General features: G+C 36.4%; 1 protein-coding gene across 1 annotated transcript in view; it reads right to left on the reverse strand.

Annotated features, from left to right (window-relative positions):
- Nucleotides 1-5,595: 5,595 nt before the first annotated feature.
- Nucleotides 5,596-15,873, reverse strand: part of LOC107674298 (fibrinogen C domain-containing protein 1-like) — a 39,614-nt gene continuing 29,336 nt past the window's right edge. The window contains exons 3-4 of the mRNA XM_016468236.1: nt 13,337-13,516; nt 5,596-6,150 (exon numbers count right to left, since the gene is read on the reverse strand). Coding sequence (XP_016323722.1) covers nt 5,888-6,150; nt 13,337-13,516 — 443 coding nt within the window. The 3' untranslated portion in view covers nt 5,596-5,887. The remainder of the gene's footprint in view (nt 6,151-13,336; nt 13,517-15,873) is intronic.

The following is a 15,873-nucleotide window of genomic DNA, read 5'->3' on the forward strand; positions in this document are numbered from 1 at the left end:
TAATGAGATTTTAACCAAAAATGTGGTTCTTCTGGTGATGAATATTGAATAACACAGAAACCATGCAGTGAGACACTTTGCTGTGTCATTTATTCTCTGTAGAATTCATGTTTGAATCTCTGACCTTCACACTTGGAATATTTGACTACATAATTGTCCTAAAGACTTAATGCTTCAGTTAAAGGGATAGTTCACCCAAAAATGAAAATTTTGTCATCATTTACTCACCCTCATGTCGTTCCAACCCTGTATGAGTTGCTTTCTTTTGTTGAACACAAAAGAAGATATTTTGAAGATTGCTGGTAATCAAACAGTTGGTGGTTGCCATTGACTTCCATAGTAGGAAAAAAAAAATATGGAAGTCAATGGCAACCAGATAATTGCTGATAAATAGTGAATGATGGTCCGTGGAACATTATGAGATGATACATATAAATCTTAAACTGAGCCAAATCAGAAGCCGATTAGATGATAAGAGTGTGAGGGAAAGCGAGCAAGGGAGATAATTTTTGCTAAAGAGGGCAGTCAGGGGGGTTTCAATATCTGGTTGAAGGGATTAATGACTTGGGTAAAACTATTCACCTCTACAAGGGACATTCTTCACCTCAAATCAATTACTCTGTAATAGGAGAGCAGGGCAATGCTGGCCTGTTTTTCATTAAACAGCAATCACATGAGGGACCAGTGCATCAAAATGACTGCAGCAGGTTGCTGGTAAGGGGCCCAAGAGGTTTCTGTGAAAAAAGAAGATGTTTGTACCCTCATGAATCACTGTGAGAAGATGCAATTCAATAATACAGAAACCTCATGATGCAAAAGCTTAAAATGCGATGGGCCTTATCGATCGGGCTGGTCGGGAGGCCCCAAATGGCATCTAGTGTGCTGGAAACAGAGAGGCGAAGTATCGGGCAGCATCTTCTGTAAATCTGTCTGGGTGGAAGACAAGTATGGGCATGAGGATATTGGGGGGTGGAGATAAGGAGCCAGATGTGTTTATGACTTGCTGAGTGTTGAATATCTGAAGCGTTCCATCAGCACACCTCTCGCTGCTGATGCATCCCTCACTTGGTTTTGATCCTGAGTTCTGCTGAGTAGAATGCAAAAGCTTAAAATGCGATGGGCCTTATCGATCGGGCTGGTCGGGAGGCCCCAAATGGCATCTAGTGTGCTGGAAACAGAGAGGCGAAGTATCGGGCAGCATCTTCTGTAAATCTGTCTGGGTGGAAGACAAGTATGGGCATGAGGATATTGGGGGGTGGAGATAAGGAGCCAGATGTGTTTATGACTTGTTGAGTGTTGAATATCTGAAGCGTTCCATCAGCACGCCTCTCGCTTCTAATGCATCCCTCAATGGTTTTGGTCCTGAGGTCTGCTGAGTAGATGCACATCATTCTAACACTTCCTGAAACACAGATACTGCAACTGTGTTCTTGGAAGAACCTGCAGAGTCATTCTCTTTCACCACACATAAGAGATAATACATGATTGATTCTCACAAAAACAAATAGTCATGAATGTCAGTACCATATTGAAAGAAAGAGTAATGATGCTGAAAATTCAGCTTTGCATCACAGGAATTAATTACATTTTAAAATATATTATGATATAAAACACTTATTTTAAAATGTAATATTTCACAATTTTAACAGTATTTTTGATCAGATAAATGCAGCTTTGATCAGATGAAAAATGAATTGAAAGAGTAAAACCTTTGCATATTGGATTTTTAGTGTTGTTGCAATAGAGTTTTTGCTGTTATTGTTTTACAAGGGTGTATTGGCAGTTGTTCTTCAGTTTTAATAGAATTTAGTGTGAAATGTCCCTTTTGCAGAGCTAGTAACCTTTTCAAAAATTATTGTTCTATTACTTAGGGACTTTCCATTAACCGTGTTAGGAGGGTGAACTAAATAATACACAGTAACAGGGTCCTAGTGGTGTCATTTACTGGGTGTCACAATTTTAATAAATATAATTTTAAATAATTTAATAATAAACAATGACTTGGAATATCAACTCAACGAATATGGGCAATATTACTTTTTTATTTTTTGCATTATTTTAATTGTTGAATACAATCAAAAGCCCAATATCTGGAAATACAAAGTCCCAAAAAATAGACAGGCTATTTCTATTTATATATGTATGTATGTTATTTATTTCTTTTTTCTTTTTACTCTACCTAGTGGTTGCTTTTCATGCTAGGTTAATTTTATGTTACATAATAGCCACACATCAAGCACATCAAATACAAACACTAATGCTCTAAAGTAATGGGACACAAAATTCATGAAAAGTGCCTTAAACAATGCAAACTCCTAAAAAGCTGTCTGAGCTGTTTCACATCCAGTCTTAAATATTTCAGGATTTATGAAGTTATGTTAGGAAATAAAAAAGTTAAAAAAGGAGGCTGCTGTCATCTTATGAAAATGAATGTTGCATGATTGCTGGATATTAACCATTTTCCTTTCCATAGGAGAATCACAGAAAAAGGCAAAATGTCTCCATTCCTCCATTTAATGTCATACGTTTTCATGACATTCTTGAAACATCCATCTCTTGAGAGCCTCATTATTCCATCTAGGCCTGAGATTGTCACATTTGCAAATATTTAAAAGCAAGGCAAATGTGACAGTTGCAATATTCACATAAAAAAAAGCTTTACCTAGGGATCTATTCTTGGCCTACCTAGTCAATTACCAGCTAATGAGCTGACCTCAGCTGACATTCACTCCCAAACTGCTAAGGTGGAATTAGTCTACTTCTTCCGTCAGAGGAAGTGCCCCAGTCACACTGTAAGAGAGTATGTTAGAAACTGTGGATGTGTATTAAATGTCACACTGAACACATTTTAATGATCAACAAAAAATACTGCTAATACAAGACCTAAAAATGGAACATGAGTCCATCGTAATTTCCAAAATGTAGCGGAGCATACCAAATGTTAATAGTGTACAGTAGATCTGCGTTCACTTTCATAGCTGGTCAGAAGGATGGGTTTGTAGGTTTGGGGATGTTAGGGAGGGCAGGATGTGTAGAGAAAGGAAAACATCCTCTTGTCATCCTGGGGAGTTGTTATACTGCAAGACATGCTCAATTTCACGGTTAAATTATTTACATGGATGACTGGCAAGCGCCGTCAGCAGACAGGTGTAGTTTGAGAGGCCATCGGCAGGGGTTCCTGAGTTCCAAGAAGTTCACAGAAAGCGACTGGGGCCATGAACTGAGAATCTGTCATTTCAAAAAAGCAGTAGCTGTCGCACTTTCTCTCCTTTGACGCAACAAAACCATTCTCAGTCCATACCTTACATTTATCAGGTTCATACCCAAAAAGAACAACATTTCTTTTAAAATACCTGCGGAGAGCAAGGAAAACATGGCGGGATGAGGTGAGGTGTATTTTATTGGCCCTCCTACGGTTTCCAGAGAGAATTGACCGTGAAACTCAATCTACATTGAGGCGTTCATCTTAAACAATTTCACCCCACAGAAACACCTGTAGTTCACTTTATTGAGCGAGAATGTGTCACAAACTTGATCAAAACTCATCCGTTTGGTTGGGCTGTGACAGCCGTTCTCTCTGTTGTAGTTTTGAGCTTCTCTGACGGTGGTGAATTGGTTTTTCAGTAGTGGTTGGCATTGAAGTATATTCTGTAAATTGTCCATTGAAACATGGGTGAACAATAAAGCAGGTTGATATCGAAATGCTTTGCATTTTTAAAATACTCTGTGGGATTAGTTATCCTTTAATTAATAAAACTTTTTTTTTTTTTAATTCCTTCCAGTATAGATACAAAACTGATTGTAAAACATTTCGAAACCGAAAGGACTATTTTGATGTTGCTGTTTAAAGTGCAGACAATGTTCATATTTGACAGGATAATCAATGTACACATTAAATATAAAGCTACAAATGAAGTTATGAAGATGATTTTCACATTCTAAACACTGGGTCAGTTAACATGGATATCGCAGGATAAATGGCATTAGAGTACAAATAAAACAGCAGGTTGACAAGTTCAAAACTGTGTTATCAAAACTAATACAAAGACACGTAAAACACATGTAAGTGGGTAAAAGGACATTGCAAGTGGATTGTATGTAAAGGTAACATGTTCATTGTCAGTGCTATAAATTAAATGAAAGAAAGAAATTAGTGAGTCAAGTCGGCATATGTAAAAAAGCAAACAAATACAAACAGATAGAAAAGCATTGAGAATAGTTTACCCAAAAATCTGTGATATCAGTTACACTCACCCTCATGATTTTATCCAACAGTTAAATAATGCAAAAATACTGAGCAACTTACATTTTACCCAGACTGTATTGGCAGATACACTGAAAAAAATGTTTCATTCCCTAAGGGCAAGTTATTTATTTTTCATTGGCTCAAGTTAAAAAATATAGATGTGAATCATTACCCTCAATTTTTTTAATTGGATGAACGAAACATTTTTTTCAGTGTACTTTAGTTTTGCATCATCAATGAAAATAGATTCAAAGTCAGAACAGAACCGTTGCACTTCTCTGGGCAACAAACTTTCTGAATGATTCATTATTTTGAACAAATCAGTAAATGATTCAGCAATTTGCTCATAAAGAGTATTTTTTTTATTGTTCCTGAATTAATCAGCATATTTATGAACAAATCAGGTGAGTAAATGATTCAATGATTCACTCATAACGATAAAATGTGTTTTATCACCACCTACTGGTGTAACGATGTAATGTACAGAAAGAGTCACTGAAGAATCACACACACACACACACACACACACACAGGTTTGTTTTTGTGAAAAATGGGTAAAATATGTGTGCTTTAAATACCTAACTGCAGTTTAAATCTCGACACTTTGCATTTTAGGGTAAACTATTCCTTTAAGCAAAAGATTTTGAAAACTTCACAATTTACCTGAAACAAATGCCATTAAATTAATACATGATCATATACTGGTGGCAAACTAATGAGCTACTAAATAAGCTACTGAAATGATCAGCAGGATGATCTGACAATTAAACCAGAAGGGTCAGTCTGTTCACAACAACAACAACAAAAAAAAGTTCAGTTCTCAGATCTTCTCCAAGATTAAGCCTTAAAGCTCCGTCAATCCATCTCATCGTGATTTCAGGTGAATCTGACCTACTGTGCATAAGATAAAATCCAACACTCTTCTATCCGCCAGTAACACCAAAGGGTTATTGTGCTTTCTTAGAGACGTTCAGCTTCTCCACTGATAAACCTTCCACCGACTGACCTGTCAGAGTGAAAAATGTGCCTGTACTGGCCCATCACTCTGAAAGCCACCACTGTGACACATATTCTCTTTGACCATCTCTGGTGGTCAATAACATATTTACTCGACATGTGGGAAAATCTAGTTACCTCCCAGATATTACAGCAGGGGCTGGACACACCAATAGCAACCTTGTCATGTTTAACTACGAGTTATTGATTAAGCACTGAACGAAAATAACATAGGACAAGCTGCCTCTCCGTCGGATGTCTGAAGAGTTAAAAGTCTTTATTTTTATGAAAAGCTACACGTTCTTGCTAAATGTCACAGCTACAGAAGTATTTTTTGTTTGTTTTATTTTGTATTTTTTTTAGACGACTATCGATTTTTTTTTTCATTAGTACATTTTTGACAATACCTGCAAAGTTTCGTAATAATATTCAGAGATGTGAACAATAGAACAAGAGAAAAACATCGGCCCATTCGGCATTAGCACAAACACTACAAGATGGTGGGAAAACGGGAATTGAAAGATGAATAGAAACAGAAACATGAGAAAGAGGTTGTCGCCGGAAAGTTCTTGCGTTTCTGCATTGAGTGTCTCTAACACCTACAGCCCTCTTTGAGCTCTTCTAGTCAAGTTTTCTAGTTCTCACTCATTTATTCTCCTCCTTGGTTGGCCTAATCTTCATCTCGGAGAACTTCAGCGAATACTGCCAACCCGTCCACGACGACCACTCGATGCCGTCGGCATACGAGGTGTGTTGGCCGCGCAGGTACTGTCCGTTGAGGTTGGAGGTGTGGCAGTTGCGGTACCACCAGGCGCCGTGGTAGAAGGACGCGCAGTTATTCTCAGAGTGGTCGTTGTCCTTGTCCTTAGTGGTGAATTTCATCCCGTTGTGTTTGAGCAGCGAGTCGCCTGCAGCGTCGGATCAATGCGTGATGGAAAGACAGATTGAGAAAGACAGAGGAAGGGTGGAGGAGTGAGCATGTGAGAGATGGGGATGGCGAGAAAAAGAGACAGAAACAAAAGAACAAGTGAGTCACTCAACCGCAACGTCTTTGTTTATCCGTGTCATGGAAAGTTTAGATTACTGCAGTAAAACAGTACACAGTTTCAACAAATAAAAGAAGTTTTGTTCCAAAACATAGTGAGCTACCTTGCTGTCTACAGTCTACATCGTAAGCATCATCCTAACTCAAATGGAACCTTAAAACAAAGTGTGATAAATATAAAAATACACAAATATTGGGGGAAAAAAAGTACATTTTTAATTTAATTGATTGTGTTTTTTTTTTTTTTTTATAATTTTCCCTCCTAAATTGATTGCAAAATATTTTTGTATTTTACAATATAGGGCTAAAAAAGAAAAACAAAGCAATAAAATTCATAATCAAGTGAATGAGAGAATGCAAGCTAGTTTCTATTGAACTTTATTGATTTAAACAATCCTGTGCTTGAAAACTATAGACAAAGTTATTTATTTATTTATTTTTATAGTGTTATTAATACAACACTGTTCAAAAGTTTGAAAAAAAAAATTTTTTTTAAGCAATCAATATTACAGCAAAGGATTCAATAAATCGATCAAAAGTGACTTTTACATTGATACAAATAAATTATTTTAATTAAATGCTGTACTTTTTATCTTTTATCTTTATATAAGAGTCCTGAAAAAATAAATAGCTGTTTCCACAAAAATATTAAGCAGCACAACTGTTTCAACACTGATAATAATAAGAAATGTTGAGCACCAAATCATATTAGCATATTAGAATGATTTCTGAAGGATTATGTGATACTAAAGATTGGAGTAATGGCTGCTGAAAATTCTGCTTTGAATCACAGGAATAAATTACATTTTAAAATATGTTCAAATAGAAAACAGTTATTTCAAATTGTAATAATATTTCACAATATTACTGTTTTTACTGTATATTTGATCAGATAAATCCAGTCTTGGTGACCAAAAAAGGCTTCTTTCAAAAAAAATTTAAAATAATAATAATTATATATATACAGTATATACAGTATATATATATATATATAGTCATATATATCATAGTCATTAATGCATTTATATTTGCTTTTTAAAGCCTTCATAAATCCATAAAATCCAATTGTTTAGAATAGTGATGCTAAAACACTGCTTATAGGCTCATATATTGAGGAGCAAAACATTTCACAATCACCTTGGTATGTTTATAGCTGCATACTGACATTGTGATGAGGAGAGAGAGACAGAAACTAAAGAGAGGAGCATGTTAATGCGCTGCCACTAATGTGCTCTTATTAAGCTGAGCTCTGTGATGTATGTTTCAGGGACATAATGTTGCAGTGTGCAGCTAGGCTAGCAGATAACGAATCAGCAGAATGATGGTGGTGTAAAATGACAGTGCCTGGACTGTCAAAGGAGAGCTAATGAACAGATGTGGAGATGTTGCCTGCAGAAAAATGACACATGAGCTGGCTTTACTGGCTTTACCTGGTTTGCAACATGTATAAGAAGGTCATTTATGGTCTTTGGCTGTCTCAAGCTGGTTTAAGCTGTACTACATGGTCTCCCACCATGGCTAAGATTTTGGTTCCCATTGACTTCCGTTGCATTTTGTGTCCATAAAATAGAAGTCAACAGGAACCAAAACTGTTTGATTTGGACATTCTTTTAAGATCTTCACCCTCATGTTGTTCTAAACCTGTATGACTATTTTTTTTTTCCAGGAATCAAAAAAAGGTTCTTTTGAAGAATGTTGGTAACCAGCTTCGGTTCCCATTGACCTTCATTGTATTATCAACATTCTTCAAAAGATTTTCTTCAAAAGACTTTTAAGTTCCACAGAAGAAAGTAAGTCATACAGGTTTGGAGCAACATGAGGGTGAGTAAATAATGACAGAATTTTCATTTTAGGGTGGATTATCCCTTTTAGCCATTTACAGTCAGCAGGTCAAAGCTGGTTTAGATAATTAACTGGAGCATGTTGGTCAAGCTCGTTAGAGCTGGTAGAACACTTTGGAACAGTAACAAGTTCCAAACTAACTATCATAATCCAAAAACAAACCAAAACACCTTAAGTCAGTAAGCTGTGGTCAGCTTAAACGAGGTTAAACTGGTTTAAGATGGCTGCAAAATGCCCCAAACCACTTGAAAAAAAAAAAAAAACATTAAAACAGACCAGTCTAATGAGCTTTGGAGACTTGCTAACCTTCTTAAACTGGTTTAAAGAGATAGTCCACACAAAAATTTGAATTCTGTCATCTAATCAAATCAAAATTCACTTACAGTCATTATCTCGTCAAAGTTGGTGTAGATGGTTAACTGAACCATGTTGGTCAAGCTGGTAGAACACCTTGGTGTAGTAACATGTTCTAAACTAGCTATCATGTTGTAAAAAAATAAATAAAAAAATTACACCTCAAGCTGGTACAATGTTGTCAGCTTAAACCAGTTGGCTTAGCTGGTCAGCCAACTGAAAAATGCCCAAAACTACTTGAAAACCAAAACAGACCAGCCTAATGAGCTCTGGAATCTAGCTAGCCAGCTCAGGCTGGTTTAAAATCATTCTTTCAGCAGGGAAAGCTGCTTGAAGGATATCCTTTACTCTTTCTCTCTCTCTCTCTCTCTCTCTCTCTCTCTATATATATATATATATATGAACAAATCTTAACAAGCGGCCTCTGCAATAGTAATATGTTGTAATATTCATAAAGTGTTACATTTCAAAGAACACCCAATCATACAAACAACACTGAAAAAAAAATCACTTGCTAGAATGAGATGATTAATCATTGCAGTAAATTGCAGATTCTGTGCAAAACAGACCTCACAATTTGTACACCTGAGGGGGTGTGTAGCGTGTCAGCATGAAGGTGCATCTCAGACTTTTATGAAATGTCTTGAGACAGACCCACACAGGAGGGCGATACGAGTCATTAGCTATGCGCATGAATACATAATCGTGTTAATGCCGAAAAACACTGCAACATCAGAGAGAAATTATACACTCCTCTACTTGGACAAGCATTGTTACAAAATAATCAAATGCTCACATGCAATTTCACTTCTTACTCTGGCCTCGCTAATGGTAGTGAAAAAATTTCTGTGTGCTTGCAAAACTGTCATTAGTGCGCTTTGAAGTTGGTACTGTATTAGCACTCAAAGTGTTTACAGAGAGCAGGGTATCATGGGTGTAAAAACTCATCTCAGGTAATTTTATCTTCCCAGAGATCCCTGCTGTGGCTGAGCGCTCTTTCTCTACGCTATCATAAAGGCCTTTCATTAAACAGATCAGCATTAAAGACAGCATGCTTGTGCACTGAAAGCAGTTATGATATGGAAATTCTAGCATGCAAGAAAAGGGTGTGTGAGGCACACATTTACACCAAAAGATCTTCTTTTTTTATCTCAGCTGCAAAAAACATCACAGTAATGCATGAAAAATAGAGGATTCTGGGGTATGGCTCATCAAAATCTCCATAGGGATGCACTGTCATATTGAAATAATGTCATATCAAATCGGTACTTCAGCATCAACACACAATCGCTAAAACACTTTCCGACAGCTGTTCTATCTATCTATCTATCTATCTATCTATCTATCTATCTATCTATCTATCATTTTAGATAATAGTAGGCTACATATTTAAAAGGAACTGAATGTTTAAAAAATATTATGGTCGAAGTTGGTCAAGATGGTTAACTGAACCAAGCTGTTTCAGCTGGTAGAACACCTTGTACCAGTAATGTGTTCCAAACTAACTTGAACACCTTAAGCTGGGACAATATGGTCAGTTGAAACCAGATTATGTCCCAAACCACTTGAAAATAATCAAAACCTAAATTAAAATGCTGTATCAGCAAGTTTTCTTACTCTATTGTTAATATCAGATAAATGGATACTTTGTGTTCAGAGAAAGTGCATCAGATAAAGTGAGAATATATTAAAATCCTGCTGTTTGTTGAATTTTAAGCTGCCTGCCACATTCAATTGTTTTCATCTGATCTATGGCCACGATGTGCCTTTTACCAATGACCTTGTGACAGAATTTTTCCTTTCTAATTTCTGTGATGGTTGGACTCTGAGGAGGGACGTGCTATTTGTCTGACAAACCGTTATTAAAGGTGTCAAGGACACCTCACAATGTTGCCCTCTAGGAGCCACGGTTTTGGTCTTTATTTCTTTTTGTTTCTCAGCTGCTGTTTTGTTCCACACTAATGCCTACTCTTGAAAAAATGGCTGTTTTGATTTCATTGTGCTAAAACATTCAATCTATGTTGATCTCTCTCAGCATTTCATTCAAAACTAAGTTTCATACTTGAGCAACCACAGCTCAGACGAAAAATCTAAATGTGACTTTAATGCTTATGGTCAGTCCAACATACCATTCATGTACACATTAATGCTTTATACGACCATGCGTGCATTTTAATCCAGACAGCGGCGTAAGAGTCCAAACAAGACGTAATTGATAAGATTGGAAATCAATGTGGCATGACTCCTCCAGCGGGGGATGTTTAAGACAGCCTCGCTAATTAGACGCGTGAATGCAGTATTCTCCTCTTGATTTATGTTAATAGGAGTGTTTGTTTACGTCTCCCATAATAAGCCGAGTGTCTGCTTTACTGGAATGCCATAGATGTATTCTACGGCTTCATTATCCCTGCCCTTTCTGGCACACAGCGAAGGTCATGCCTGTGTCCGGCCCCAGCGAGGAGGGCAGTGCTCGGGGAGAAACACCTGAGAATAATAGAGAGCAGGACCCAATTAATGTTAAAAAGAGGCCCCGGCGACAGCGCAGGTGAAGCAGTGAGAATTGCTCATCACTTCGCCTCGGTGCAGGCGATAACCTACGGCCCCATTGCTTTGCGTGCAGCAGGAATATATCTAAACACCGCTGACAACAGGGCAGGAAACTTTAAATTAGTCTTGTGATTCTCATGATAGTTTCTATTCTTGTTTCGAATACAAAAACTTTGCTAACACACACACACATATATATTTATACATGTGACCCATGCTGGCAAAACAAGAGAAAAATGTCAATTTTGGTCAAATTTGAGTTTTTCACAAAAATGAGCTCATTAAGCCCTTGTCTAGCGATCCCAATGCTCCAAATAGTAATTAAACATCTAAAATCTTTATTTGTACGTTTTCTGAGAGGTCTACCTTCTTTGTTTTAAAAAGTTGCATTTGTCCATTGAAAGCAAAGCACTTGCGTCTGACATTTTGGTTTCGGTTTTGAAAGGAACATGCAGGAATGAGAATATAAAGTGCAGGACTTGATTGAAGTTAAAAGAGTTATTAAGAGAGATAAGCCGTGAAAAGGATCTTATTTGTGCTGACTGACACATCTGAAGCGTGCACACAAAGACGCCTCTCAGACAGCGTGCAATCCCGATATACACATACACACAGAATTACAGTATTTCAAAATATCTGTCTTGGCAAGTATTCATGCAAACATAATCCGTTTTATCTTAAGTGAACGTTTGGTTAACTGTTGGGGGAAAAAATCTGATGTGTAACATAATAGTAGATCTGTCCATTACAGTAGGTCTTAATATATAGGCCGTCTATCTCAATGTTAATCCAACAATAAAAGAAAAAAGGGAATCACTTGCTGCTCTAGACTGAACTACTTTATTTGTAATGAAAACACTAAAGATTATGCAGTGATTTTTACATTTGATTATTTGTTTTTCTTACTTGAATGAATCTACAGTTTATTTGCATCTTTGTTCTTATTTTTAATAACAAAGATAAAATATCAAAAATAACTATATTATGATTAATATAGTAATTATAATTAATAAAAGAATTGGGAGGAAAAGATGCATTGTGATGCATCAAGAATCGTTTAATAATCGAATCGTTACCCTCTGAATGGTAATCGAATCGAATTGTGAGGCAAGTGAAGATACACACTTCTAGTCGCAATAACTTCTTCTGTGATTGGTCAAAACACCCCACGCGGTGCATTGTGGCATCATGGGGGAAAAAAAAAGTTGAACATATATTTTTCCTATAGATATGGGTTTGGACTTGTGCTGAATTTGGTGGTATTACCAGAGATTTTAAGGTATGGTTGCTAGGTGATTTTATTTTGGAACCTTCAGAAAACTAGATTTTTCTAAAAAAATGCAGAATCTATCAACTTCAAAAGGTTTTTTAATAGAGAATACTCATTTTTGAAAATTTGCTTATTGTGACTCATTTTGCCAGCACTAGTCACATATACATTTATTTGTGCTGTCCAGGGGCGTCCTGTGCCCTTCAGCAAGTAGGAAATATACAGAAATTGAATAATGTTGTCAAACACTAAATTCTAAATATAGATGAATCCTTAAAGCTACAAAAGTTATTGATTTCCTCTTTTTTCTTTTATTCTTTGATTTACAGACATCACAGCAGCTGGGTTATTAGGTTATTTTGACTGCTTTCAGAGCTGCCGCAGCTGAACATGACGCAGATCTGACACGCATCGTATTTTCTCACAACTCTGACTACAAATTTTCTCACAAATCTGACTCATATATAACAAATACTTACATGCATGCACAGTTTTAAGGCAGTTTTAATCGCCTTATATTTGCTGGTGAAATAATCACTACATATTATTTTTACGTTGACATTAATTTTCATCATAAATTGTTTTAATATTTTTATTTTATGTGTTATTTTTTGCAAGAGACTGGCGGTGATATTTCTGATTTATGCCCCTAAATGGGAAAAAAAAAATTTGTAATGAAACTGGACACAAAAAATGTCAATTAAATTGTCTCTTGTGGTCTAAAGTGGATGTTCTTGGCCAGAATAATCTGTCAAAAGTCTGTCTAGGCAAGACTACATATCAACCGAAGAGCTTTTACCAGCGTTTACTTGAGGCTCCCCATTAAACCTGACATGAACTTTGGCTCCAGACATCAATGCAGGTTCACGATTGAATTGCTGTTGTGCAGGATGTCTTAAGAATACAGAGCTTTAAAAGCAGGACACTATGACCTATGACTTGCTGTGAGACCTCTGCCTTTGCAATAAATGTAATAGTTTTTGGCTCCACACTGCAGGAACTCTCGGTAAAAGGCAGAATAATGTGTATAGCATACCTGCTGTGCCAGAGTAGTCTGCGATGCTCAGTGGGTAGCCATCCTCGTCGGGGTCAACAGAGAACAAACCCACTCCAAAAGAGCCATACTTTGCAAAGGAGGTACTGTTCTCGAAGTCCTCCAGGTCAATCCTCAGCTCATAGTTGGCTTGAATGGTAAGTGCATGGATTCGTTTCATGCCTGAAAAAGAGATTTAGATGAAGTTAATGGAGAAATGTGCAGATGAGATTTATTTGAATATACAGAAGGCGGAAAGAGTGTTTGGGCAATCAGCTTCTGCTACAGACATTAATGAAACCTCAAATCATGTAACTTACTGAGGAGAGGTGTGCCAGCAACATGCTAAAAACACTCAAAACCCCTTAGCAACGACATAGCTACACCCTGGCAACCACTCAGAATGGCCATGGCACATTTTGCACAGGAAATTTTCCAAAAAATAATAAAATAAAATAAAATAAAACTTTATTTAGACAGTAATGATGGATGTGTGTATGTATGTACATATAACTTATAGTGCTTATATATATATATATATATATATATATATAAATAAATATATGTGAACAAAATTAAAACAGAAATTCAGTTGTTCTGTGGGGAAAAAAATAAGCACACCCCGACTTTTTCCACAACACTTAATAAATACTTTTTCACCCATTATTTTACAGTAGATTATGCAAGTTTACTCATTTGTTTTTCAATGTGAGAAGAAATCAGTATAAAAACAGAATAGGTACTGGTACTTTTCTGCCTGTTAAGTTTACGGACATTTCCTATAATGCTAAAACACACACAATTCATTGTGCAATCCATAATATGGGTAAAACACCAGTGAAAACTCAACATGAAAAATATGATAAAATATCAATACACTACAATTCCTGCATATTACCATTGGGCCCTATTTTTACAGACTTTTCTTGGGAGTGATGAGGGCTCTTAAAAGTGTGAAATGTATTTATTTTTCCATATATATTTTCCCTGCCTTCATAGTTCAGAATAATCTTGATACTAGTGAAACCATCAACCAATCATACATTTTCCCCCACCTGTGACTGAGCTTTTTGTTTTCAAACTTCTTTCTCTAAAATTTAAGGTTCCACAGTAACATTCATAGCAAAGTTTTATGGGAACCAATGCAACAGTGTGCTTCTGAATCTTCTCTCTCTGAGGGGCAGGCCTGCTAGAGACATAACATCTCTTTCTTAGCTTAGACCGGCTTGAAGGACTCTGGTCTACTTCCTGAGATCAATATCTCAATTGGAGACCCAGATTCTAGTAAGTTCTGCTCTTAATATTCCACCCAGTTTTCAGAGAGAGGAGGAGAAGCGTTTGACAGGAAACTAATGTGCTTACCTACAAATTAATTCCCTTTGTAGCCCATTCACTGGCATGTGCGTTGCACCCCCAGGACAGAAAATCAATACAGCAGAGTTTTGCTAGGTCTAATCGTAGCTTGCTGCTGGTCTTCAGCTGTTGTGAACCGCAGCGCATGTTTGGGTAGGGTGTTAGGTGAATAAAATTTAGCTATTAACAGAAATTAACAGAATGTGTTGCTTAAAAAGCATCATACTGTGCCTAACAGATGTTCAACAGCCATTAGATATAAAAAAAAGAGCTACGGGTTATAACAATTATTAACATAAGCATTGACACTGAGATATTGTTTTAAAGTCAGCGTGAAGCCATTCACAACCCATTTCATTTGCATAATCGGTAACTTTTAGAATGAAACGAGATATTCAGAGAGAAGACATGTAGGATGGGCCTTGGTTTTGTTAATCAGAAATTGACTGGATAATGAAAATTTGCCATTACGTATCAAAAAGAGTCAGGTGGGAAGGGTAGTGCTTGAAAAGCAAGAGGAATTCATGATGTCATCCAAAAGTAAGTTGTCAAAACACTCTAAAAAAATTAAAATAAAAAAAAATACATAAAACACACCTTGCACTGAATAAATCACGCATGATAAGACCAGAAATAAAATAAAATAAAATAAAAGTGTATTAAAAATTAATTGTAGACTATAAATAAAAAAAAAACATTTATAAATTGTGCATTTATTATTATCAACATTTATGCTAATTACTATCAGTGTTGCTTCAGTATTTTTATGTACTACTATAATGTTTATTAATATTGCAAATTAGCTTTAATTTTTTTTTTTTCAGTTTTCATTTTAATTTTAGTTTAGGTTTTCATTCATTTATGTGGTTTTGTCATTTTTATTAGCTTTTGATTTAAAAAAAATATTTTTATTCAGCTTTCATTTATTTTTATTTCAGTTTTAGTTTTAGTAATTTTAGTACTTCAACTAAGACTTATACATACACACACACATACACTATACATATATATATATATATTGTGACGAGAGGGGCGGGGCCGAGAGCCGCTGGAACGGAGCGAGGCCGGTGGAGTAAATGCTAATGCACGACACCTGCGTCACTCACCGGTCTCGAGTCCCACGGTGGAGCTCCGGAAGGATAAAAGGAGGAGTGACGACAGTGTTGGACGAGAGAGGACCAGGCCTG

Source organism: Sinocyclocheilus anshuiensis, unplaced genomic scaffold (genome assembly GCF_001515605.1).
Source record: "Sinocyclocheilus anshuiensis isolate Anshui unplaced genomic scaffold, SAMN03320099.WGS_v1.1 scaffold188, whole genome shotgun sequence".
NCBI classification, from domain to species: Eukaryota; Metazoa; Chordata; class Actinopteri; order Cypriniformes; family Cyprinidae; genus Sinocyclocheilus; species Sinocyclocheilus anshuiensis.